At 36.2% G+C, this 26,317-nt stretch overlaps 1 protein-coding gene across 2 annotated transcripts; it reads right to left on the reverse strand.

Annotated features, from left to right (window-relative positions):
* Positions 1-933: 933 nt before the first annotated feature.
* Positions 934-26,242, reverse strand: LOC127455599 (N-acetyllactosaminide beta-1,3-N-acetylglucosaminyltransferase 2-like). 2 transcript variants are annotated; one of them, XM_051723634.1, is made up of 3 exons: positions 26,097-26,242; positions 12,433-12,558; positions 934-5,895 (listed from the first exon to the last, which is right to left on the reverse strand). In XM_051723634.1, the coding sequence occupies exon 3, from the start codon at positions 5,875-5,877 to the stop codon at positions 4,684-4,686; it is 1,194 nt and encodes a 397-aa protein (XP_051579594.1). In that variant the 5' UTR covers positions 5,878-5,895; positions 12,433-12,558; positions 26,097-26,242; the 3' UTR covers positions 934-4,683. The 2 variants fall into 2 exon arrangements, with proteins under 2 accessions (XP_051579594.1, XP_051579595.1); XM_051723635.1 differs by lacking the exon at positions 26,097-26,242 and adding an exon at positions 15,462-18,968.
* Between the last annotated feature and the right edge of the window lie 75 nt (positions 26,243-26,317).

Consider the following 26,317-nt stretch of genomic DNA (forward strand, 5'->3'; position numbering starts at 1 on the left):
GAGGTGTTATTACACTGCATGTTTTAACACGATAGTTCCATTGAATTTATTGGTAATTTTTGTGCACACTGATCGTATAAGGCAGGAGTTTTCAAACTGGGGTCCACAAGGGGGTCAATGTAAAAAAAAAAGAAATTTAAAAGTGTCAAAATTTGTGTGTGTGTGTATATATATATATATATAATTTTCTTTTTTTTTTTTTTTAAATAAAAGATGTGAAATACTGATTTTGACATTGTTCCGTTCTGCTTTCTAAAGACTGGTAGCAAATCAAGAGATTAATCATGTTTTTTTTTATTATTATTATTATTCTATTGACAGTCCTGAAAAAAAAAAAAGTTGTAATAAAAAATATTTCTTGAATCTTTAGCGGTCATCTTTACCTTGCTCACTGGGGGTTGTAAGAGCATATTCTCAGTAAAGCTGCTTTGGAATAATATTATAGCTCTATACATATAAATGTCAATGTAATTTAAAATGTTTGTTTTATATACAAACATTAATAGTGCAAAATGGTAAGGAAAAAGCACTATTCAATTAATACAAAAACATTTTTTTGAAACAATTTTATAACAAAATATATATATATATATATATATAAATACATTTTTAGAGTTTAGGATACACATAATTTACATGTTTTTCTTAGAACATATTGAGGGTCCTAGACATCGAAAAGTTTGAAAACCCCTGGAGCACACAAAGCACAAAGACGCCCTCTGCTGGTTAAAAACAAAGATGCAATTTTCTCAGCTTTACACTCCATTTGATCATGTTTTTTTATTTGCAAGAAAGAGAAAAAAAAAAAAAAAAAAACACCAAGATTTATCAACCATTGAAAAATATAAAATTTGATAAAACAGAACATGACTGATAAAAAAAAAAGCATTGTAACAAGTACTAAGACAGGAATGACAGAGATACCAAAATGTCTGAAGTTTATTCCATTTATTATAAGAATTAATTAAAAAAGCCAACACAGTCGTGACAAAATGAACAGAAATGTGCACATTTATTTAGGAAAGACTACCACAAAGATAACCAACCAGAGTGAATAGGCACATTTTGGTAACAGTGTCCGTGTAGTTCACAGAATTTCATGTTTTTGGTAGGAGGTGTTTAGGTGACAATATATATCTGTTTGTGTGTGTGTGTGTGTGTGTATGTGTATATATATATATAGTGTGTGTGTGTGTGTATCAGCATATAAATTAGTGGCAAAAAAATTAGAAAACTTCAGAATTTGACTGTTCTAAAAATATTTTGTTTTGGGGAAAGTAAAATACCTGAAAGATATTTCATGTAGATCAGACTCATGAGAAATAACAAACAATTTCATAATACAAATAGATTCTAAAAGACACAATGACATTCAACCAACAAAGCAATCATTTCATTCTTGAAACTGGCTTATCACAATTACTTCTCAGATGCACACGACAACTTTGAGCTTGTATATACATATACACATAAATAACATTAAACTAGCGCATCAAATAATTTTTACATTCAGATATCTTAACATGATGGACATATGGACCCAATTATCACAAGGTGGTACCAAAAAAAAAAAGAAAAAAGTACTTTTTAACAGGCCTTTGGTACACACATATTACAGTTGTGAACAGCATGAGGCAGAACAGGAGTTCATTTTGTTGGATCGTCTGCAGTGTTATGCACAGATGCAAGTATAATCCATCATACAATGGCCATAGAAGAGAATCAGATGCAGCAAATACAGATTCTACAGAGTTCTGAAATCTCTGAAAGCTGAAAAGTTTTGAGAACTTTGTAGAACCTAATAAATACCAGTGTATAAAACGTGTACTAATTGAACATTGTGAACAGCCTAGAATGTCATAAAATAGTAGTTTATAAATATACACTTTTTGACCATTTTTGTATACATGTAAACACTTTGTCTCTCTCATTAAACACTACATTAGGCCATTACATGTTCTGCCTTACCATCAGCAGAGAGACGAAATAAAACACACATCCTTATGGCCCTCATTCCTCATAGATGGCTGAACAACTTAAAAATAAAAACAGTTGACGCAACTATGACGCAAGCTTGATTTACCTATTCAGCGAACAATAAATGAGGCAGACCTAAAATTAACAGATAACAGTACTTATAGACTAGATGGATACAGTCCTTATGGATCTAATCATGATTACCAGGTCACTATATAGCATCACAGCTGTGATGAATACCTCCACCAAAATAACAAAAAACAAGAACAGAAAAATAAACTTTAACAACTAGTTGACTGGCTGCCTATACATGCCATTTAAATATTCCATTAGGATGAAGCCTGGTGAGCAATAGCATGGTTTCAGTGCCAGCGTTTTTAGTTTTACATAAAAAAAATAAATTAAAAAAAGCATATCCTTACCGACCAGCAGGGGTCACTAACGGTCACACACTTGTAGCCATTCTATTAAATTCAGTAATCAAATAAGCCAGCTGTGACGCTGTTCCTGGCTTTCTTTTATGGGAGGGGAAAAAAAAACAGCAACACAGTGATCAAAACAGCAACAGGCTTAATCTGGGGTTGGAAAATCAGCCGCATGCTGGTTTTTTTGTTTAGTCAAGATTTACGGTATTCCTTGATTTAAAATCGAAAAAGCAACCAAACCTACAACTTTGTAATCCTCTATCTCAACTTCTATATAAATGTTTTTAATTTATTCACAAGCCTGATTTCTAGATTTCTGGCCTTACTTTTGCCAGAGGACACATCCTGAGAAGGTCAAGTATTTTACAAAGAATTCAAATAAGAGAGCATTAGTCAGTTTTTTCAGTAAAATTATAAGCAAGTATTTGGATGACTGCATGATTTTGTATACAAAGAAATGCTACAGCAGAATGTAACACTTCAGTGGGGTGTGCGTTTCTATGATTTAAGTAATATACAGCAAGGCCTAGAATTGGCTAATCTGTTATTATAACAAAAGGATTTTGACTTGCATTTGATTGTCTGCTTTGCAAAATGAATGATTTCAATGGAACAGTGGGAGTGTTTTGTGCAATCTTAAAGGTCACCCAAAAATGGTTACATTTACTCACCCTCATGTGGTTTCAAACCTATTAGACTGTCTTCCATGGAACACAAAAAGAGATGTTAAACAGAATGTTAGCTTCAGTCACCATTCACTTTCATTTTATAGTAAAAAAAATGAAAAATAAATTTAAAAAAATGAAAATGAATGGTGACTGAGACTTACATACTGCCTATCTCCTTTTTTGTTCCATAAGTGTAAGTAAATGATGACAGAATCTTCATTTTTCAGGTGAACTATTCATTTAAGAACATATGCAGAGGTTTGGTAGGTAACCAATTTTAAACATTCAGTTTTGTTCCCACAAACACAGCTCTAAAATGATCTCTCTCGATTAATCGGAATGTGCACTCTCTGTTAATATTAACATTATTAATTTGTTAATGTCTCTATTTTCAGAATTGTTGTGCATGAAGCAGCAAGATGGTGCACAATACAAAAAACTAAAGACTAAATTTAAGGAATAGTTCACCCAGAAATTAAAATTCTCTCATCATTTACGCTCATGCCATGCCAGATGTGTATGACTTTCTTCTGCTGAACACAAACAAATATTTTTAGAAGAATATTTCAGCTCTGTAGGTCCATACAATGCAAGTGAATGGTGACCAGAACTTTGAAGGTATAAAAAGCATATAAAGGCAGCATAAAAGTAATTCATACGACTCCAGTGGTTAAATTAATATATTTAGAATCGATACAAGACAAATCAATACTGAAGTCCTTTTTTACTATAAATGTTCCTCCCTGCCCAGCAGGTGGTGATATGCACGAAGAATGCAGATCGGCAAAAACAGAAGAAGAATGAGAAAGTGGAGATGGATAGTAAAAAAAGGACTTAAATATTGAACTGTTTCTCACCCAAACTTATATTGCTTCTGAAGATATGGATAAAACCACTGGAGACGTATGGATTACTTTTATGCTGCCTTTACGTGCTTTTGGAGTTTCAAAGTTTTGGTACCCATTCACTTGCATTGTATGGACCTACAGAGCTGAGATATTGTTCTAAAAATCTTTGTTTGTGTTAGCAGAAGGAAGAAAGTCATACACATCTGGGATGGCATAATGGTGAGTAAATTATGAGAGAATTTTCATTTTTGGGTGAACTATCCCTTTCAAGTTTGTTTCAGCACAAAACAGCTATAGCATAATATAACATTAATCAAACTGTCAACTTACAATGTCAAATGGACCCTGGAAAAAAACAGAAACAATATCTTAAAATGATAAAGAGATATACAGCTAAGCTCATTAATAGGTGAGCTGTCTTTTGTCATCGTGTCTTGTTCAGACCAGCTGAACTGCATTACACATCAAATTCTCTCCAGCATCTTCACTACCAGTGTTGCCAAAAGAGCACGATATAAATACTTGTAACGTTACTAGCAGAATATGTCAAGTCATTGCAATACTATGTAGGCAGAAATGTTGAGCCACATTTAAAATATATATATTAGTATATTTGAACAGCACTTTGTTGCTCTTGACCCTTACCATGAAAAAATTTGCATGTTCCAAGGTTTGCATGTACATAATGACAATAATGATAAATCACAACAGAACAGTGGTAAAAATATTCAAGCTGCTGAAACCTCAATCAGCAATCCTGAGAGTTCACTGACAGTTCAAGGCTGGGTCATTCAGCCAGGCCCAGATTTTGATCATATGCTGAGGACTTCTGGGGTGGACCAGCATCAAGCTGTTGTAGGCACAGGCATTATTATGGTATTTCTCCTCAATATCAAAGGTCCTGAAGCCTTTGTGCTTCTCAGGTGCAAGGCCCAGTTTCATAAGGCACATACCAGTGTAGACATCATCAATGGGGTACAGGGCCACCTGCCTCGAGGCATTATAAATTTTCTTGGCCAGCTGTCCCGAAAACAGGTAACCACCTCCACCCGCATATGCAGGGTATGCTCCAACGAACACGCTCTCAGGGATGAAATACTTGACCTTCTTGTCCCTGTGTGGGCCAGCATTGGTAATCACATCCCCTACAAACAGTTCCTTGGCTTTAGCATGGGAGAGATTGCTGAGGAAGTCTATGATGCGAATGGTGTTGACAAAAACATCGTCATCACCCTTGAAGACGTAACTAGCTTCAGAACAACGAGTCGTCAGCCACTCCAGGAAGAGGACTTCCTTAATGGTAAGGTTGAAGAATGTGTCCCTGTAGTCCCACTGAATAATATCCCCATGCATGGAGCACTCAAGTTGGAGCATCTGTGATAGATCAGGGAAGTGGTCCTCCGTGGCTGCGTTACCAAGAAGAAACACCGTAACAACTGTTTTGTTCGCAAGGCGACCAGCTTTGCCCCATGACTCACGGATCGCCTGACGTCGATCAAAGTGCGGAACTAAAGATTTAATTGCTAGGAGGAGGAACGGTTGGTCTTTGCATATGTTCGGCTGGTCCACCACGATGGGATACGACCTGCACCGCATATACAGCAAGAAGTCTTTGAAGCGGTCTGGAAGAGAACTGTAATCCTTAACTTGCGTGGTAACCCTGAAGTCTGGTTCACAGGTGTCAAGACTGACTGTGTCATTGAGCCAGTCTGGAATTTTCTCAATTGTTGAGTTGAGATTTTCTAGATTGCGGTTGTTTATGTAGTTGAGCTGTTGTTGCTGGCGATTCCAGTAGGCATCACTGGGAACATCTTTTGCCCAGAAACGCTTTGAGGGAATCAGCAGTTTATTCTTGTTGCCATCACCCTTTCCAGCATTACGAGAGACTTCTACCACTATGAAGATAAACACCATTGTCATCATCACCATAACCTTAACCTTCCTCCGATGCCTCTGCATGGTGTCGAGACTCACCCCCTTAACAGCAGAGACAGAAAGACAACAATGTTAGGAACTACTTTCTGTGGACACGCATAAGCAAGTAGACAAATGTCAAGCTTGTTATCCATGAAGTGTGACTCGAACAGAACTTTCCAGGGCCTGTATTTACAAAAAATCTTAAGGTTAAAAGTAGCCCCTAACCTGGAAATTTAGAAGCAACTCTTAAAAATTATGAGTGTGTCACTCTTAATTTTAAGACTCGTAAGTTTTTCCATCGAAGAGTAATTCATAGAGCATTTAAATGCTTCAAGTATCTCCTAAACCCTCAACAACCTAGAAGTCATCCTGAGGACTTCTAAATCCTTGAGTGAATCACAAACTATCTGAAGCATAGCTACTTTCATCGATCAACGTCGCAATCGAGTCAATGTATTAGAATATTATAATGACATTGATCTTTTAAAAAAATCACAAGGTTGTTTTCATTATTGTAAACTTAGTTAGGTAACTGCCTCTCCCTTGAATCGAAACAACCCAATTACAGCGGAAATAAAGGTTTGATATATTAACAGAACGTAGCCTACTATTTGGGGTGAAGTATTATGAAGTTCATGTAACCAATGTGGGATAAATCTATATTTATTTTGTATAAATAGGCTACATCAAAAGATAGTGAAAAATATTAATTTGCTGTGTATGATTACAATTGCACAGAACAAACGAACCCAATGTTTGTCACTTAAAGTATGCGATCTTTGCTCTTGACAGAGACTGATGAGAGTACCACCATTTCTCACACTCTTTAATATTTAGCAAAATCAAAGGAAATTCCACATTGATTTGGAAACATATTTGTTCCCATGCTTCCTTTGTCATTTTAACAGTACCATCGACTCCTTTATGTGTTTCCATGTAAGTTGAGCAAGAAGCAACAACCTTCCATTGTCTTTTCTTTTTTGGTGTGGGTTCTGTATTATCCATAGCTATTTTATGCTTTTAATCTTTATAAAAGCCGGTTTATAAATATATACTATTCACTTCCCACTGTCTGTCTATAATGAATTTCCAGACAAATAGCGGTTCCCTGTGTTCCAATCACTTTGGCCAATTTAAGAGAGCACGTTCATAGAATGTGACGTCATCCATATAGCAACAAGGTCAACTTTGCCAGGTTCACATGACATTTTAAATGAAGCCCATATCAGATACTGGTCAGATAACAGCCAACGCGCCTAAAGGGAGTAGATAAATCTATCTCTGTATCTTTTCATGTGCATATTTTACTACGTGTAGTCCAAACAAATCACTGAACCCAACTGTTAAGCCTTTAATTTTATTTTCTTACCTTAAAAAAAATTATTGCATTAACTAGAAAAGAAATGACTCACAATTAAAAACTTGAAACCATAACATGCATATATATGCCGGAAAACAAGTGCGCAAATGACGAATGTTCAGTTAGACTGATGTAAAAATCACATTAAATCTGATCTGGCTGTTCACACTGAAGGCACACTGGAAAAAATAAAATACATATACGATTTATTTCCACATATGAAAGTGGCCCAGATCGGATTTGAAAATATCAGATTCAAAGCACCTGTGGCAGTTCACACTTTCAACCAATTAAAAGATTTGTGTATCACATGTGGGTGAAAAAAATCAGATGTCGGGCACACTTAGCTGCGGCATGAACTATTGTAAAACCGGGCGTGTCTCGTGGTAAATGCAGTTGTGCACGTGAACATTCAAATGGGCTTCTTGGTCAAAATGCCCCTCTAGATGCAATATTAATGTAAACACAAACGTTAATGTATTACGTGAGTGAAGGCAGATGGGACAAAAATATTATCTCTCTCAATAATGTATATGTGTAATGTGTTAATGCAGCCTAATGGACATGTTGCTGTCTGTTATAGGCCTATTGTTAATATTAATAAAACAACAATATTGACAAGAAAAGAGAAAAGCACTCAATGTCCCTTGCTGGATAAACGCAATACATTTTAAAGACAGGTCTGCTTATCAAACTCTGACTACATCATTCATGTATATCCAATAATCACACAGTAAATAGTATGTCAGTAATTTAAGTAATTTTATTTTGCATTAGATTACTCCACAATTTTTTAATGTTTCATTACTGCTGTTAAAACTTAAAGCACTACTCTGTTCTCTATTTGAAGCAATATTTACTTAAACACTTGAAGGCTTCATTGTTTTAATTTGTTAGCCTTTCCATTCATCAGCACAGTTCAGCTGACAGCTTCGATATGTATCTATGTATCTGCATGCCCAGAAAAGTTACACAAGCATGACACAAAAAGACCACAAAGCAAATTTAGTCAGATGACAAAACATGATGTGCGAGTGTTTGCCAATGTGTGTGTCTGCAAGTGAATGCTTGACTACAACATGCAAATGATTGCAAATGTCAACTGTCTACACTTCTTCTTTTGACACTGTAAGTCGGGAAGCCAGACCTCACCATTGAGGACTTCAGATCATCAGTGGACACAAAGACATCTATAACTTGAAGGACTTGGCCCAGTTTCAAGCTTGAGCAGTGTCAGATTGTCTGTTTTAATTTTAGACTGCCAAGCTAAAAATAACCTAAGTGAACCTCTTTAACTCAGTCCAGCGTGTTAATGTAGGGTGCAAGACTTAGAGAATTGTTTAACCTGACATTTAACAAAAATATAAGAATATTATCATTTTAATTTCTTATGACTTCAATTCATACTTACTGAAGGCCAATATTGCTGCTTCTTCCAGGTTACCAAATCAAGCATAATCTTTAAAATTAGATCATCTACAACATTTGTCACCTGCTTCATTTCTTGCCATTTATTTTCATGAGCCTTTTTCCATCGACCTGTCGTTTCACTTTCACACACTCCTCCATTTTTCCATCGTTTCACTGCTTTTGCCTCCTAGCAACTTCTTTGCTTTGCTGCATGTTGTCTTCAAGCTGTCGGTCTTTATGTCTCCATTTATTCGACTCCCCATTCTTCTAATTAGCTAACCTTCCCAACAGATTCCTTTCTCTTACCTAACCCCCCTCCCCCTTTCCACTCTCATGCTTCCTAATCTTTGTATACCCCACACCTTTCTGTCTAAGTCTTTAGAGAGTAAACCACCAAGCATATCCTATAGAAAGGTGCTCTGAGTGTATCCGAGTGCAGTAGTAGTCTAGCATTTCAGGTACAGCATAATTAACTCATTTTAGAGCAGCCTCTTGATCCAGGTAACCTCTGACATCAGCAGTGATTTTAAAGACTATTGTAGTGACAGAGAACTAATCATTACCATCCTGAAACAACATTATCTGTCTTTCTGTCTCGGTTTATCTCTGGTGCATTTTTAGGCTGCCGCCAGCAATTTTTCACACTCAAATTTAAAAGCTCACCATTCACACATACTGTGGACTAATTACAAAAAATTGGTCTCATTTGTCATAGAATCCCCCAAATAAAATAAAAAAGACTCCAATTTTATTCCACTAGATGGCAGGAAGCACTATAAAAATATTTCTTTCTCTAATCACATTCCATCACAATATACAGGTCTGAAATGTAGGTGGCGCTGTAACACATTTTAGCCCTCAAAGACATGCTCGTCCATAGACATTCAGTCTAATTTTCAGTTCAAGCACCACCCTTGTTGTTTAATGTAATATATTAGCCTCTGAGTGGACTAGAATCTCAATCTAGGTAATTAGCTGTCATTAGAAAGCTGAGATCCTCCCCTTTGCAATGATATATAACACTGTATCATCAATAGTCGAAAACATATTTTTCTGATGATTTGTTTTGCATGCATTTCCTTCAGGATGGCATATTTTGTTTTGGACATCTAAGATATAACAATGGATTATTCAGCCAAGCACGCTCACAGACATGTAAAAATGGCTAATTTTTTAGAAAACTTCCTAAGGTATAAGCAGTTTTTGTCTATTTGGGGCTTAAAGCAACAGTTATTGGAGCATAAACGAGACGTTTGAATTTGATGACTTACAGAAATCATATTTTACTTTGTGAGTCTTTTGAAAATCTTTCGAACTGTGGTATTAGGGCTCTACAGTCAAATTCCTGAGAATGAGCACTTTCATTTAATATATGACAAGTCCATTTAGTTGATATGTGAAGGACTTTTATTTTTATATAAAAATTTGTACCCCATTACCTCTGGGGGGGGCGCTAATTTTCAACACAAATGTTTTGAGAACTTTTTGTTATTTTAAGTAACATAAATGCGGAAATTATGGATATCTCTGAAAAGTTCAAATTCTACGCTTTCAAATGATACCTCCTATGCCTGACTTTATATGCCTTTATACAGAGACTTTAACATTTTATGCATAAACTGTTTTCGCGATATAGCGCCCCTTTGGATCGCCGGTGGGTCCATAGAGTTTAAGGGGTTAATTGTTGTAATTCTTACAACCTTCCCTCTTTAATGCATTACCATGAACAAAAGCCCTGCAGTTATCTAATAAACAAAGGAAATACTAATACATCATATGTGAAATATGCTTGTAGATTTTGGAGACGAGAGCAGGTTTTTCCTGTTTCCAGTTCAACTGCCCAATCAACTAGATTTAATGCAACAAAATGTAGCACACACCACGTATGAAGTCTCTTAGACTATGATCTATCCTGTGACAGAATGGTTTGGCTCAATTATACACAAATTTAGAACTGCAGAAACAGCAAAATCCACACTTCTTTTCTTTTCACTTTTTAGTGTGTGTTGGCCTACTGACTGCATTTAGCCGTTGTAAGGAAGAGTAACTAAATTATGTTCCTAAATATCAAACTGAACTTGTATTTTCCTTACTTTTTGTTTCAAACAAATAAATACTTTAATGCACAAACTGGTATCTAAGCACAACAGCTTGGCTTTTTGTGATTATCATCATTGTTCAAAATGGCCAATTGGTTGATAAGCTCAAGTTTTAGCCCTCCCTTATGTCTGTTCCAAAATGTACTGATAGCCTTCAAACTGGAAAATGCACATTTTCTTAATTTTTCAAATATTTTTGAGTGAATTTCTGAAGTATTTGAAATACTTTTTTAAACTTTATTTTGACTAAATATTGTTTAAAATACAAGTTTCACATTTCAGCACTTTTGTGTACATCTCATTTAATTAGAGGTGTGAATCTTCACTGGCCTCATGATTCGATTACGATTCAAAGGGTAACGATTCGATTATAATCAATTCTCGATGCATCACGATGCATCTTATCCTTCAATTTCTTTCTTTTTTCAGTTTCTTCAAAATGTATTTTTTACTCTCTATTTTTTCACTTTCAGCTTTTTATTTAACAGCTGTTTTAAAAAATCAGAATGAGTCACATTACATAAACTGGCCTTTTACATTCAGTATGAGCTGTGAACAAAACATGGAACATCCACAAGATTAAATAAATGGTTCTATAGTTTAAAAGAGTATCACAGTTTTTCAGTTTCTTTCTTTAGAACCTTATTAAAAAATCTCTTAAAAGCACAAGAAAAAAAATATTGGTTCTCCATCAAAACACACTGAATTCTATTACTTCAACTGATTATATTATTTATTTTTAAGCATTGTAAATAAATTTAATAGTATTTAATTATTATTTAAAATGAATCTATGCCATGCTATTCATTTAAATTTTTAACCACAACTGGAAGATGCTGGTCCAGGATGAGAGATATATCTACTTCTATGAGAGTGCAGCTGTCAGCTTCTCCTCTCCTCACCTGCACAGGTGATTGTAAAGCGGTTTAAATAGCACAGTTGTTGCTTCAGAAATTTATCATGCGTCTCGTATGCACAGTTCCATCTGTTTGCTCAATGAGTAGAAGATTGCACGACCCTGTCGCAAAAGCTACGATGGATTCAAACCTTTATCATCAGGTGTGCGCACTGTCCTGACAAGCGAGTGATCGGCAATGACCGGCAATAAAACAAAAGTCAATGAAATGGAGAGCACGCAAGAGTAGAGAAAGGCATCGGGGGAAAAACAACAAAGAATTCAATGAAAACATCACCAACATCTCCCGAACCGCTGCCTCGTCATTTTTTCTTCTTTGTTTTCCCCCGTTGTGTGCAAATCAGTGCAATAATGGGTGCGAGCTCTTCTTTCATGTTGTTTGTTGGCTTGTTATCACGAATAAACTCTCCCGTTGCTATGTGCGTGGGTTTTTGAAAGAATTTCAGGATCGTAGTTTCATTTGGGCACAAATAGCGATGTGTTTGATACAGCTGGTCAGCAAACAGTCATGTTTGTGCACTTGACTTTAGTGTATGCTCTTAACTCACGACTTCGTTTCTACATCTGTCTTTGGAGTGCGCCACTGCTCTGCCGTGATTTAAACTGAACTCAGAATCGATTCTAATTCTTTTGAAAATCGATTCAGAATCGTTCGAGTATGAATCGCGATGCATCGCTGAAACGATTTCCCCACCCCACCTCTACATTTAATATCACCCAATTTCTACAAACTACAAAACCACAACTGAAGTTGTTGTTTCCTAGCAGAAATAAGTACTCCAAGCCAAAGTGTTTGTCTGTAGGGTGTTTACCTGTGCACAGGTGAGACTGTGGTGGGTCCAAGTGTATAGCGCTCAGGTGCTAGAAATTGTTTTTAGCCCATCCTGACACTCTGGTAGAGCAATCACACAGTGACTATGTGAAGAGAAAATCCAGATCTGGGGAGAAAAAACAAATAGTTGAGGGCTGCTTTTACATAGATCTGAGACTAGTTTTGCTGCTGCAAATGGTTAAAAATGAAAAAGCTTAGCCTGAACATCAGAGCCAACAACAGCAGAATAAATAGCCTGTTCACAAATGGGGATTAGTCCAAAAACTATCTAAGCTGGTCAAGTATTTGCTGGTCATGCTTGAAATGACAAGCACAGAGAAAAATATCACTTACATGTTAGGGCTACTGAATTATCTGGGGTCTGTGCGCTTTTTTTTAATTTAATTTTTCTCAATTTTTCATTAACCAAGCTAACCATAAATTCCTCTGTGGCTGCTACAACTAAGCCAGTGGTGCAACGAGCAGGAAATTTGAGGCCGATACCGATTTCTGATTTTTTTTAACACTAAAATCTGCCGATACCGATTTTTTAAAGAGTGCCCTTAGCCACGCAAGTTATATTGTGCAGTTATACGTTCATGCCCCACACAGTAAAATTACGGTAACACTTCACACAAAGGTTCCATTTGTTAACATTATTTAACCACAATATTGTAGTTAACATGAACTAATGAACTTAATGTTAGTTACAACATATACTTAGGGCTGCTCAATTATGGCAAAAATCATAATCACGATTATTTTCGTCAATATTGAGATCACGATTATTTAACATGATTACTTATTGACTTTGGAAACATCATGCATTTATTGAAAAAAATAATTGTTAAAATTAAAGTTGTTTTTTTTAAACTTGTCTTTTTAACTGGATTTCCTTGAACTTGAAATGTAAACTACACTGGGTAGGGGAGGAGGCTATTGTCATGTGATAATTATTTTGTGTTACGTATGATTATATGGTAGTCAAATAAAGAAAAGCCTCCATTGCCACCATTAACAGCAGCGATGCTCATAGTTCTATGGAATGAGATCTACATTTTCATCATGTTATTGCAGCAAGATCTACCATGCACAATAAAGGCTATACATTATCACAATACCAAAATTTCAGTAGTTGGTAGTGAAATTTGACGATTCTCAATACCAGCTTCAAAACCACAACAAATAATAACACTATCTAATAGGTTAATTATGGAAGAATCAAGTTAAGTAATTATTTAAGACTAGTAAACAGTCAGTAATAAAATAACAATAAAAAATAGCAATGAATAGAAACAGATTTAAAATAATAGAACAAAAAATACAAATTAAGAAAATTCTGTGCTTTTTTAACAGCTTTAAAAGTTTTTAACAGCAGTAGGCTATCAAGCATTCAAGTAAACATTCAAAATGAAATGCAACATAAAATTACTTCTGGTCTTCACTGTTTGGTTATAATACATTAATACTTTTTAAAGCTACTAAAGTTACCCAGTCAAGAGCAGTGAGTGTTTTCTTGTTTTGGTTGTTTGATTATTATAATGACACACTAGAGAGCAGCAGGTCTATTAGCTTACATTTACACTTCCAAGTCTGACATTATTACAAGTCTGCTTTTTTCTCCGCTGTTTATGTTCACTTTAGACATCACTCTCTGTGTTTACATGAATACCTCACCAAGGCGAGCATTTTCGGAACACACGCACATGTTCAGCACACACACATATGCCGCAGCTGTTACTAGATCGCTAGCGAATTATAAAATTACGTGCTCTTGATTACTTTCAACAGCAGAATAAGAACTTTCTAATAAGTGACAGGCCTATGCTATCACATATGTATCCAGTTATTTTTTCATTATTGATGTTTTAATCAGTCTTCTAATCCGGTCGGGCAAGTAAAATTCTCTTTCACTTGCCCTTCAAAAATCCACTTGTCCAGGACAAGTATTCATGTCAAGCCCTGGTTAAATATTGTATTCAGCATTCTCCGATAAGATTTTTTTCTTCTGCAGTATAGCTCCTACAGTAAACGTACGTTGTTTTAAAGGAGTTTTAGATATTATTTTGGAAAACAAGCCAAAAAAGACTAATCACAAACGTATTTTGTTCCAGTGTATAAAGGGCTAAGACTACACTCCCACCTTTATGTTCACTTCGATCCATCTTTAACTCACAAAAAACAAACTTCTTAATAGAGCTGCGTATCACCAATTTTCTTCATAATAAGATACACACAGTGAACGTGACACATACAGTTGAAGTCAGAAGTTTACATGCACTTGTTTAATGGTTGAAGTCATTAAATCAAATTTTGTAACCACTCCAGATGTAATATTAGCAAACTATCATTTAGGACATCTACTTTGGGCATGACACAAGTAATTTTTCCAACAATTGTTTACAGACAGATTGTTTCACTTTTACGTGACTATATGACAATTCCAGTGGGTCAGAATTTTACATACACTAAGTTAACTGTGCCTTTAAGCAGCTTGGAAAATTCCAGAAAATGATGTCAAGCCTTTAGACAATTAGCCAATTAGCTTCTGATAGGAGGTGTACTGAATTGGAGGTGTATCTGTGGATGTATGTTAAGGCCTACCTTCAAACTCAGTGCCTCTTTGCTTAACATCATGGGAAAATCAAAAGAAATAAGCCAAAACCTCAGAAAAATAATTGTGGACCTCCACAAGTCTGATTCATCCTTGGGAGCAATTTCCAAACACCTAAAGGTACCACGTTAATCTGTATAAACAATAGTACGCATGTATAAACACCACAGGACCATGCAGCCATCATACCGCTCAGTAATGAGACACATTCTGTCTCCTAGAAGTGAACATAATTTGGTGCGGAAAGTGCAAATCAGTCCCAGAACAACAGCAAAGGACCTTTTGAAGATGGAGGAAACAGGTAAACAAATATCTATATCCACAGTAAAAGTATTCTTATAACAACATAACCTGGAAGGCTGCTCAGCGAGGAAGATGCCACTGCTCTAAACCACCATAAAAAAGCCAGCTCTTACTTTTTAGAGAAATGTCCTCTGGTCTTATGAAACAAAATTTTTTACTGTTTGTCCATAATGACCATCGTTATGTTTGGAGGAAAAAGGGTGAGGCTTGCAAGCCGAAGAACACCATCCCAACTGTGAAGCATGGGGGTGGCAGCATCATGTCGTGGGGGTGCTTTGCTGCAGGAGGGACTGGTGCACTTCTCAAAATAGATTGCATCATGAGGAAGGAAATGATGTGGATATATTGAAGCAACATCTCAAGACATCAGCCAGGAAGTAAAAGCTCGGTCGCAAATGGGTCTTCCAAATGGACAATGACCCCAAGCATACCTCCAAAGTTGTGGCAAAATGGCTTAAGGAAAACAAAGTCAAGGTATTGGAGTGGCCATCACAAAGCCCTGACCTCAGTCTGATAGAAAATGTTTGCACAGAACTGAAAAAGCATGTGCGAGCAAGGAGGCCTACAAACCTGACTCCGTTACACCAGTTCTGTCTGGAGGAATGGGCCAAAATTCCAGCAATTTATTATGAGAAGCTTGTGGAAGGCTACCCAAAACATTTGACCCAAGTTAAACAATTTAAAGGCAATGCTACCAAATACTAACAAAGTGTATGTGAACTTCTGACCCACTGGAAATGTGATGAAAGAAATAAAAGCTGAAATAAATCATTCTCTCTACTATTCTGACATTTCACATTCTTAAAATAAAGTAGTGATCTAACTGACCTAAGACAGGGAATGCTTTCTACGATTAAGTGTCAGGAATTGTGAAAAACTGAGTTTAAATGTATTTGGCTAAGGTGTATGTAAACTTCTGACTTCAACTGTATATTATGATTCACTACGTCGCGAGCCATCACATTATAATCTAGCTACAGCAAACATGCGCAAGTGACGAGCATCCCTGCGCCAGAGTGTGCATCAGCCGGGAGAAGATTCAATCTCTTCCCCAGTCACTTCAAGCAACTCATAAACGCGAGCTGATGGCACAGAGAAATGCCAGTTATGGAGTTAATTTTCATAACCTGCTTCCTTATTATTTTAACTTTAATAAAGGATGCTTTAAAGATATAATGGCAGGGTGTTTCAATGCGAAACGGAATGCGGCACAATAATCGTTTTATCACGATTATATTGATTTCATAATCGTTGGAAGCCAAAATCATAATCAAATTTTATTTTCAATTATCGCACAGCCCTAAATATACCATTACATTTTTAAATCAAAAGTTGTATTAGTTAACATTAGTTAATGCACTATGAACTAACATGAACTATGTTTTTTTTTTTTTTAAACAGTTATGAATAGTTCTGTTGTCAATATCAAAAGGTCATTGTGACATACTTGTAAGCAGTAAAAACCATGAGAGCATCACACACAGCAGAGATACATTCAAAAATAAGAAAAATATATCCATTACAAGTCCTAAAAATGCACCAGTGAGAAATCATTAATATCTCTGATTTATTTACTATCTTTGGCATTTTGCTGCAACACAAATCACAAATTATTAAGCAAATGCGTGAAGACGCGGTTCCGTTATGTTTAAAATGTAATTGCTGTGATTAGTGGTAATGTGACCAACATTAATCTGATTTAAATTGGGATCCTTACAGAATAGCGCTGAGATGAGTGACTGATGAGATATTGAGAGCATGTTTGATTGACACTGCGAGTGAGCATCTTGAAGCGAGTGAAGCTGAAAGTGCTCATGATTGCTCAAACTGTCTCTATCGCTCCACACAACGTCTGATTATCGTGACTCACATTACATCACGTATACTCACATTTGTATATGCATGTTTATTTGTTGTTTAATTCGTTTTTATACCCGTCTGCAGTCTCTTTATCCTCTCCGTGCTCACAGTGCAGCGAGTCTGAATTACTACCATAATTACTCTAGAAAATGGGCAACATAATATTCATACACGTGTAATTTTTACACATTTTTAAAAACAAACCTGCAGATTCATCTGAAAAACAATGTCTGAAAGTTTAAATTTGTGGATACTTAGAATTGCCAACAATTCACTCTCAAGAGGCCACACTGTCATGCATCAAGGGCTGAGAAAGCACTCATTCATTAGAGTAGCAGTGTACCAGCGGTGTAGTTGGGGCCATACGCCCATATACGACGTATGCTTACTTTTTTCCCAGGGCTGTTTGCGTAGAACCACTTCTAAGGATCAATATTTTTGTATACACCAGGGGTCGGCAAACTTTTTGACAGAGTGCTATGTCAACTATTTAGCCCTTTTTGTGAATCGCATCTGCATCCTAAAACTTTATTTCCAGATTTAATTTATATTTTGAATAGACTGAGACTTTGAACCACACGATGTGGGTTTACATTTTCTCTTTTAATCGTTTCATGTAATTTTGAGCGTGACCATGGTTTAAGGAGAGTGTACCTGTATGCTGGGTTGGAAATCTCTATGATTAATAGCTGTATTTTCCTTATTACAATATAAAATCTAATTAGTTGATCTTAGATTTTTCAAGGCAATCGGTTTGCATGCTTTTTCCTAAGTAAACATACTTACTTGGCTCAAGTAAACTGAACATATTTATTTAAGTAACATTAACTAGTTACAAGTAAGTAGTTAACTTAACTCATCTATTATTAAAGTATTTTTGCTTTGATTTAATTATTTAAATTGGGTTATAACATGTCTTATACAGAAATATATGAGGGATAAGGGAAATTATGACGTTAGCCATATGGCACACTGGACTCTACTCAGTACTTCATAGCGCACAAATCTGCCCTTTGTAAAGTACAATTGAGTAAAGAAGAATGGCTTAAACTAAACAGGCTCCAATTTCACCAGAGGTAACACTTATCACCCTCATGGTGACTTAACAAAAATCTAAATTATCAACCAGCTACAACAAAACAACAACAATAGTCTTAAGAATTCAAACTAAATAAACTTAAATAAAAAAAAACTATTATTTCACTACATAAGTTACCTTGTTTTGACCAAACAAACAATTTATTCAAGCGCAAGGGTTTATGGGTATTCCACACAGCCGCAATTTTGTACTTGGTAATTATAAGTTAGTAGTACTCGAAGCCAAATTTGAAAGAACTTATGTATTTGAGTTATGATTCCAAAATGTGACATTTTAAGTAATGTTTAATTAGGACCACTTAAATGTTTTTATTAAGGACAACTTTAGGATTTAGAGAGTAACTGTAACTTAATTTATACTAGTAAGAATAGTAAAAACTTAAGATTAAGTTGAGTAAACAATTTTTTATAATTTGAGATTACTATTAGTGTTTACACTGTACATCACGTGTTGTTCTGAAAGCAAAAAGAAACAAATGAAACGCGGAATGTAGGCTGTCATCCACGCAGCCTGATTTTTAACTTTTTGTTTAGCCTCCCATTCAGCTCATGAAAACACACTGTGTGATCATGAGGAAGGATTACATCAAGATGTAGATTGGAATGCAGGTGCGGAGTTTATTAAATAAAATATAAATATTTTATTAAATAAAAATTCTCTCTTGCCGTTGCTGGCATGCCAGCGATTATCCCTCCACGTGCCAGCCATAGGTTGCCAACACTTGGCGTACACCCTCAGTATACCTACTTGTTTTGCTGCTTAAGAAGTCCATAATCTACTGTTGTTAGTTTCCCTTTAACTGTATTGGATGCTGTTTTGTGAAACTGGAGATCCTTTGTTGTAATTGGTGCATTATCACTTGAATTATGCCATTCCTTGCCCCTGACAACCGTTGTTACCACCATCATCGACTGAGGGAATTTATGACAATGAGTGGAGAGAGAGAGAAAGAGAGTCACCCTCACACTGAAGCAGTATCTGGTAAAATTAATTAACAAAATATACCAAACGTCCTGTAAATTAAGAAATTGCCCCATAATTAAGGGAAAAAAATTTCATTCCATATGAAATCCATAAGCGATGCCATTTGTCCCGTATTTTAGTGTCACACACCCAAACTGCTGAGAATGTTTCACATATCGAGAGAAACTGACCTGAAACACACACACCTGTCCGAAACTCATGCGAAAATCAGTGACAATCAGCGCATATTTTCTGTCAGAAGCAAGATAATTTGTCAAAATCATATAGCATTCGAGTGCATGTTAATTGTTTCCCACCATTGGGATTTTAAAACACCAGTAAATGCACCTATTCATGACATGACATGCCATGCCATAACATTTTATTGTGTATGTCAGAGCTCGTTCTGGAAGAGAGAGAAAGAGAGATAAGAAAAACTGCATTACTGCATTAATTCAAAATAAAAGTACAGTAGTACAGGTGTAGTTAAAACACAACATGATTTTCTTACATTTCCCTTATGATAAAATGATTTACTGCCAAAACAACGACACTAATCATGCTAAGCCTTTTAAGTTTAGTAGGGGATGTTAGCACTGAGTGCATTTTTGCATCCATCTGAGCTGTTTTGCAATGTAAAGCAGTGTCTCGCACAGGAACACCTGTAAATATGGGTAATTCCTACAAGTCTGTGACATTTAAGTCCCCATTACAAGTGTGTGTGGTATTTATATTGTTTAATTTCACCCGATTACAATTTTGATAGGCTTGTTAAAAATAGACTTTTTATAATGTTACACACTTCTGTGGGCTTAAGTTACATTTTAAATAACTGAAAGCGTTTTCTAATGCACTGTGTCATCCCAAAAACTGCACATCAAACATCTTTGACAAAAATAAATGCTAAATCATAGGATTTCTATTTCCCCCCACATACAGTTAAGAGTTTAGTGTTACATTCTCTCACTAACATGTATTATTTTGTGGTGAATGTGTCATTTTAACACTGATAGGAGGTTTATTGTGTGTCCCTTGATTTATTGTGCACACTTATGTCATCATACTATCAACATTACAAGATATACTGTATGTTAGGAAATTATATCACACACACTGGAGGAATTTCTTTGAAGGAGTTATTTGAAGTTCATAACTCTGTTTTATTTTTGTTTTCCTTTATTTTATGATGTTAATTATATGTGGTCAAGCATAACATGTCCACTCTGTTATGGGAAGATATATGGGAAATTAATATAATTAAAAATGTCAATATACAGTATTTGTTAACACCTAAGCAGGAGGGTTTAGAGGTTGTCATATCCACCTTATTTTTCAGCAAAACTAGGGCACGGCCATTATCAAACTTGAATGTGGACCACTTCCAGTAAAAGCCACTTCCAGCTATTTTAGCTATACAAAAATTCTACATTATGCTGCTTTATATTACAGGCAGCAGTAAATGTTGACATATTATCATTAATTACGATTTTCATAAACTCATTGGTTTTGAGCGCATATAGTTTTACCGTTTATTGCATTTTGCCATTGTTTAATCACATACTGTTGCACTGGCAGAATGAATTAAATCAGGCGCTGACATGGACAGTCCTGGGCGCCATCTGACACGTCTCCACAAACTTTACACAACCAGCATAGAGAAGAAAGATGCCGGGAAAATGCATTCAACTTTCTTTGCACTAAAACTGCATCCTGTTTCATCTTGGCAAAATAATAAACACATTTTACTCTCCGTTCTTGTCAGAGAGCATTCTCTCTTTCTTAGCGGTGCATAGTAAACAGACACGCAGATCATTTCATGGTTTTCCCTTTCTATTTTTTGTTTCCTGTCCATCTCTTTTGGTTACTGTTGTCATGGTCATGTTCTGAGGATGTCTTTGCAACAGAATCCTGTTATTATGTCAACATCACTCATGTGCACTGTCCGGCACCCAAAATTGAGTTGTAGTGGAGGCTCTCGTCTGCACGGGCTGCATCGACATCAGATTTTACTGGCATATAGTGCACCTAAGCTCAGGTAGTTCATCACAGTGAGTAACTGGTTTGCTTTGTGGAGGATGGAGCCAAATATTGTTATTATCTGACATTATTAGGAGTGAGCAAGCAATTCAGACACAGAGATTGACATTTATATTTGCATTTATGCATTTAGCTGATGCTTTAACAATGCATTCAATGTATGCATTTTACATTTTTTTTGTTCCCTGGGAATTGAAGCCATAACCGTGGCATTGCTAGCAGCATACTCTACTATTTGAGCTACAGAAATCCCAGATTTAGCATCAGTTTGTAGGTAAGCAAGCAGTAGTTTCAGCCTAAGATCTTATCATAGAGTCCTTGTGGGCATACACATACGTTTTACATTTTTGTCCTGCTTTAGGGTGTCTTGAACATCAGTGATCAAGTCAGGAATTACTTGGCAACAATAAAACTTGTTTTCTGCTCTAACAACATTTTCATCTCAAGTGGAGTTTGCACATATGTGCCTAAATTATGGAAAAAGTTTCAAAAATAACAGTAAAAACATTTGCACTCACCCAGAGCTTACATAGAAACCAATACTGACAGCATGTGGGTAATGCACATATATAAACTCTGAGTCTACATAAAAGCTATCAGATTTTTATCATTTCACAAGTTCACAATTGGTGAAAGTTGGCCTTTTATAAAATGCGGTCTGTCTGTGTTCAGAGATGTACCGCACATACACACATACTGGTCTGATCAGCTTCCTTGTTTCTCATATCTTTCCACCATAAAAGATACATGAATCCAACAAGAACCGAATACAAATAGAGTACAACTGAATAAGAATCAAAATATTGTAAGTACTGCCACACTTGGCTTTACAATTGAGCACATATGCCATTATATCTTCTTCTCTCATCCAACACATCAACGACACAAATCTGCAGTCTCCCCATTGGACTCAATTGTAACGGCGAGATTTGGTAAGAGATTCGAGAAGGATATACAGTAGCTGCAAACAGAGCTCCAAAAAGGGGAGGGTGCTCCAAACCATCAGTAAAGATATAGGGAGATCCTAACCTAACCCTTTTAGAGTTGGCACAACCTTCTTTTGGAGTAATAGTCGAGTAGCTGGTGCAGAACAAGTACTTGATTACTCCTGCACATCCCAAAATAAAACGCTACACGAAACAACGCAGTCCAGTTATGTGCCTCTTTATCTGATGCCCAAGCAAGACAGCAGTTGATGTGCAGATATCCTGGAAGGGGAAAAATTCTCTATCATTCTATATTTACTAAGTGGCGGCTACGAGGAATGCGACTGACCAAAATAAAAAGACATGAAAGACTGCGAGTAATCCTAACGGAAACTTCTGAGGAACAACATTGCATGCCAGGAAACCTTTCTGCCAACAGCCCTTGTGAAACAGATAATTTACTTTTTTTTTTGGTTGTATTACTGTTTTTCTCTGTGATTTCTCATGCCTAAACATACATCACCTGGAATGCAATGCTATATAAAATGACTTTGAAATGCATGCAAAAATGTGTGGTTACGTTTAAACAGGTAAAATGGGACAAGCTAATATATTTGGGGTACAACAATACATTGCTGTGCATTCCTTGAGTCATTATGGAACTGTGTAATGAGTATGTGGCACCTTAGTCAAAAACCCCACTGACTCATGCTGATCACTACCTGGTCTTCCTGCTATTTTTGTTCACATGATTTCATAAGCAAAAGGAGAAAAAAAACATTTCACTCCTAGTGATCAAGAAGTAAAAATCCCATTCATTTTTTTCACAGGCGAATTTCTTAACACTAAATTATAAACTTTTAAAGGCAGACCTACCATGAACTCTGTGTTTAATAGTATATGCTTCTGATAAAGCCATCGGTCCAGGTTAGTTCAACTTCAATTTTTAAAAATCCTGTTTAACAGCAGAATTCCTGGTGAAGAACTACAGTACCCATGAATCCTGAAGAGAAATATCCATCAATCAGAAAGTCGCAAACACACCCTGCAGTGGCTACCCACATCCATGACACACTGTGTCCCTACACAGTCAAACTGCTTAAATCTTTGATTATATATCTTATTATTTTGCAATAAATTTTAAATATATTGTTTCAATAAATATGATAAATTCTTCATGGGATTGTAGTTCCTTTCCACGTGAAAAACGGTAAGTATGCAGTCTTGTAAGGGGGCCTGGGTAGCTCAGCTATTACTGACGCTGACTAGCACCCCTGGAGCGTGAGTTCGAATCCAGGGTGTGCCGAGTGACAAATTGACCCGGTTGCTAAGGAGGGTAGAGTCACATGGGGTAACCTCCTTGTGGTCGCGATTAGTGGTTCTCGCTCTCAATGGGGCGCGTAGTAATTTGTGCGTGGATCGCGGAGAATAGCATGAGCCTCCACATGCAGAGTCGCCGTGGTGTCATGCACAACGAGTAATAAGATCTGCAGATTGACGGTCTCAGAAGCGGAGGTAACTGAGACTTGTCTTCCACCACCCAGATTGAGGTGAGCAACCGCGCCACCACGAGGACCTACTAAGTAATGGGAATTGGGCATTCATAATTGGGAAAAAAGGGGATTAAAATAATTTTAAAAAAAAATTTTATGCAGTCTTGTACATCCAAAATACAAAGAAAATCATTAAACTAAGCAGAAATATTTCAATTTTACCTCTCAGAGACAGGCTTAATGTGTTCCGTGTCAGAAAACAAGTCAAAATCCATTGAATTTACAAGACCTGATATCTGGGTTATGCAAAGCGCATGCACAGGCTTGATAAAGACATACCCTGAGAGCATGCGACCTCTTTGCAATGAGGCTAACATTCTACATGTTCGTGAAACCGAGGAGGAATGAGCCTCAATCTGATTTTCACAATAAGTTCTCCATAGTCAATAGCACTTGCTAAAAAAAAAGGTGATGCTTTAAAAGGTTACTGTAAATGAGGCAAAAGCAATTTGCTTTCACCAGCTGATCTGTCATGCACAAAAGCCATTTGTTTAATGGCCAAGCAATTCACGTCTACTGGTATTTTAGCTCAAGAAAAGATTATGAATCCTGCTTCTTGTGGCTGGGAGCATCAACATCCATTTAGGTTTTTCCATCTCATGGACAGGCTGGTTAGAAACAGAAACCTAACCCTGTCTAAGAAATTAAAAACATACTTTCTATACTCCACAAAAGGGATCTTAAGTCACTCTGATGTTGCCTCAGAGAAAATAAAGAGGCTGTCGCTCAGAGCTTCTGCTACCACAAAAACAAGCTCATCCTGTAGAATCCACCCTACGAACTTTAAATACTTCTGAGAAAACATGCCCTTTTATGAATAAACAAACCTGCACAAAGACTGGGCTGAAATCTCTCTCTCTCTCTCTCTTTCTGTTAAAAGCCATTTGAAATCAAACCGGTTTTAAGAAACATTCCTGGAATTGGCCACTTGTGTGCTGATCTAATCTTTTTTTTCACCCTTCAGGGGCACTGAGTGAACACATTTAGGTTAAAAAGCATCATTGATGAAAGGAAGTAAACACAACAAAATTTGACTTTGCCTAACTGACAACAGTAACAGAACAAATAATGCTTAGGGGAAAAGGAACCAGGAAGAACATAAAACTGAAAGCATGAATGTCTTTTTACATAACGTGCATTAGGGCAAATTTATTTTGATTCTCCTTTTCCTTGTCACTATGCAAACTACAGCATTAACAACACTACTACATAATTGTTCTTTGTTTTACAGACTTTTGATTCACTCTTTCTTTCACTATATGCAAAAGTTAAAATGCAAATAACATGCAAACAACAAGATCCATAAAACTTTGCAAAATATTGGTAAGTGTTTGGGTGACATGGTAAAAGGGATTGTTGTCAAACAACAGCAGATATTTCACTAAAAGAAGCATTTAGACATTTACCAGGAACAGATCATCCCAGTTTATATCAACACCCAATGAGTAGCACCAAACCAATGGTACCATATTCAAAGATTAAAGAAGTTCAATCAAGTTTTTTTTTTTTTTTGTTGTTGTTTTTTTTACCTTTTATATCATATACTAACTGTAAAACTGTAAATTCACCCCATGATACATGATCAGGCATGACAAAAAAGACAGGAACAACCTGATGTGGAACAAAGTTACAAAGTGACTTGAACAGTGGAAGCTAGGCACCGTCAATAGCTTTTATTATTATATTTTGCAAATATTATATTAAATTAGCCAGTGTTCATTAGTGTGTTCACTAAAATACAGGTTTAGATGATGTGTATTAGTATACACCACTTACACAACAATTAATGTAAACAGTTAACATCTAAACACACCCACTCATTGGCTAAATTTAGACCACTTCGGAGAATGAATTTATCTACAATCAGCTAACGACTTTCTTGCGTTTTCTGGGACGGTTTATTATTCACTTATTTAAATTAAAATGTTTATGAACCACTATGCGAAATGATAGTGTAGCTCTCACTTGGGTGACGCCGAACAGCTGCTAACAACCTAGCGAACTTATTTCGGATTTCGGAGAAAATGCACATGTGAAGTGCCACCGTTTACATATTTTGTTAAGAAAGTTAAAGAAATTCAAAAAAGTACTGTTGCTAGACTAATTTAGCGGATCTGCTAACATCAAAACTAACCCGCACGCACACGGAGAGTACTTTCTGTCTCGCGCTACGTACACAAGATGAAGGTTAAAACAAAAACACACACAACACAAAAAACTTATCTTTCTTTTCTTAAACTTCAACTGATACCGACCGGAATGTAAGCTAATGCTTAATTTTTGTCTTTATCTTTTTAAACTCATTATTACCTTTCAACCACAGCCGTAGGAGTGCCTGTTCACATCCTGTTGGTCTTCAGATCTTCTCATGAGGATGAATCCACCCCTTTCACAGTGTAAAACCTCAGGGCGGGGTAAAACTTGTTTTAAACACACTATTTACAATACAGTCACTCTATTTACGCTGCTCCGTAGATCACTATAACGAAAATTTAATGCCAAGTGTTTGCTTTCCCTGAAAGACTCCTGAG

This window comes from Myxocyprinus asiaticus, chromosome 17, assembly GCF_019703515.2.
Source record: "Myxocyprinus asiaticus isolate MX2 ecotype Aquarium Trade chromosome 17, UBuf_Myxa_2, whole genome shotgun sequence".
Lineage (NCBI taxonomy): Eukaryota > Metazoa > Chordata > Actinopteri > Cypriniformes > Catostomidae > Myxocyprinus > Myxocyprinus asiaticus.

What these genes read in the sequence shown, in the direction of transcription:
- LOC127455599 (XM_051723634.1), bottom strand. Translation starts at nt 5,877, where the DNA reads ATGCAGAGGCATCGGAGGAAGGTTAAGGTTATGGTGATGATGACAATG.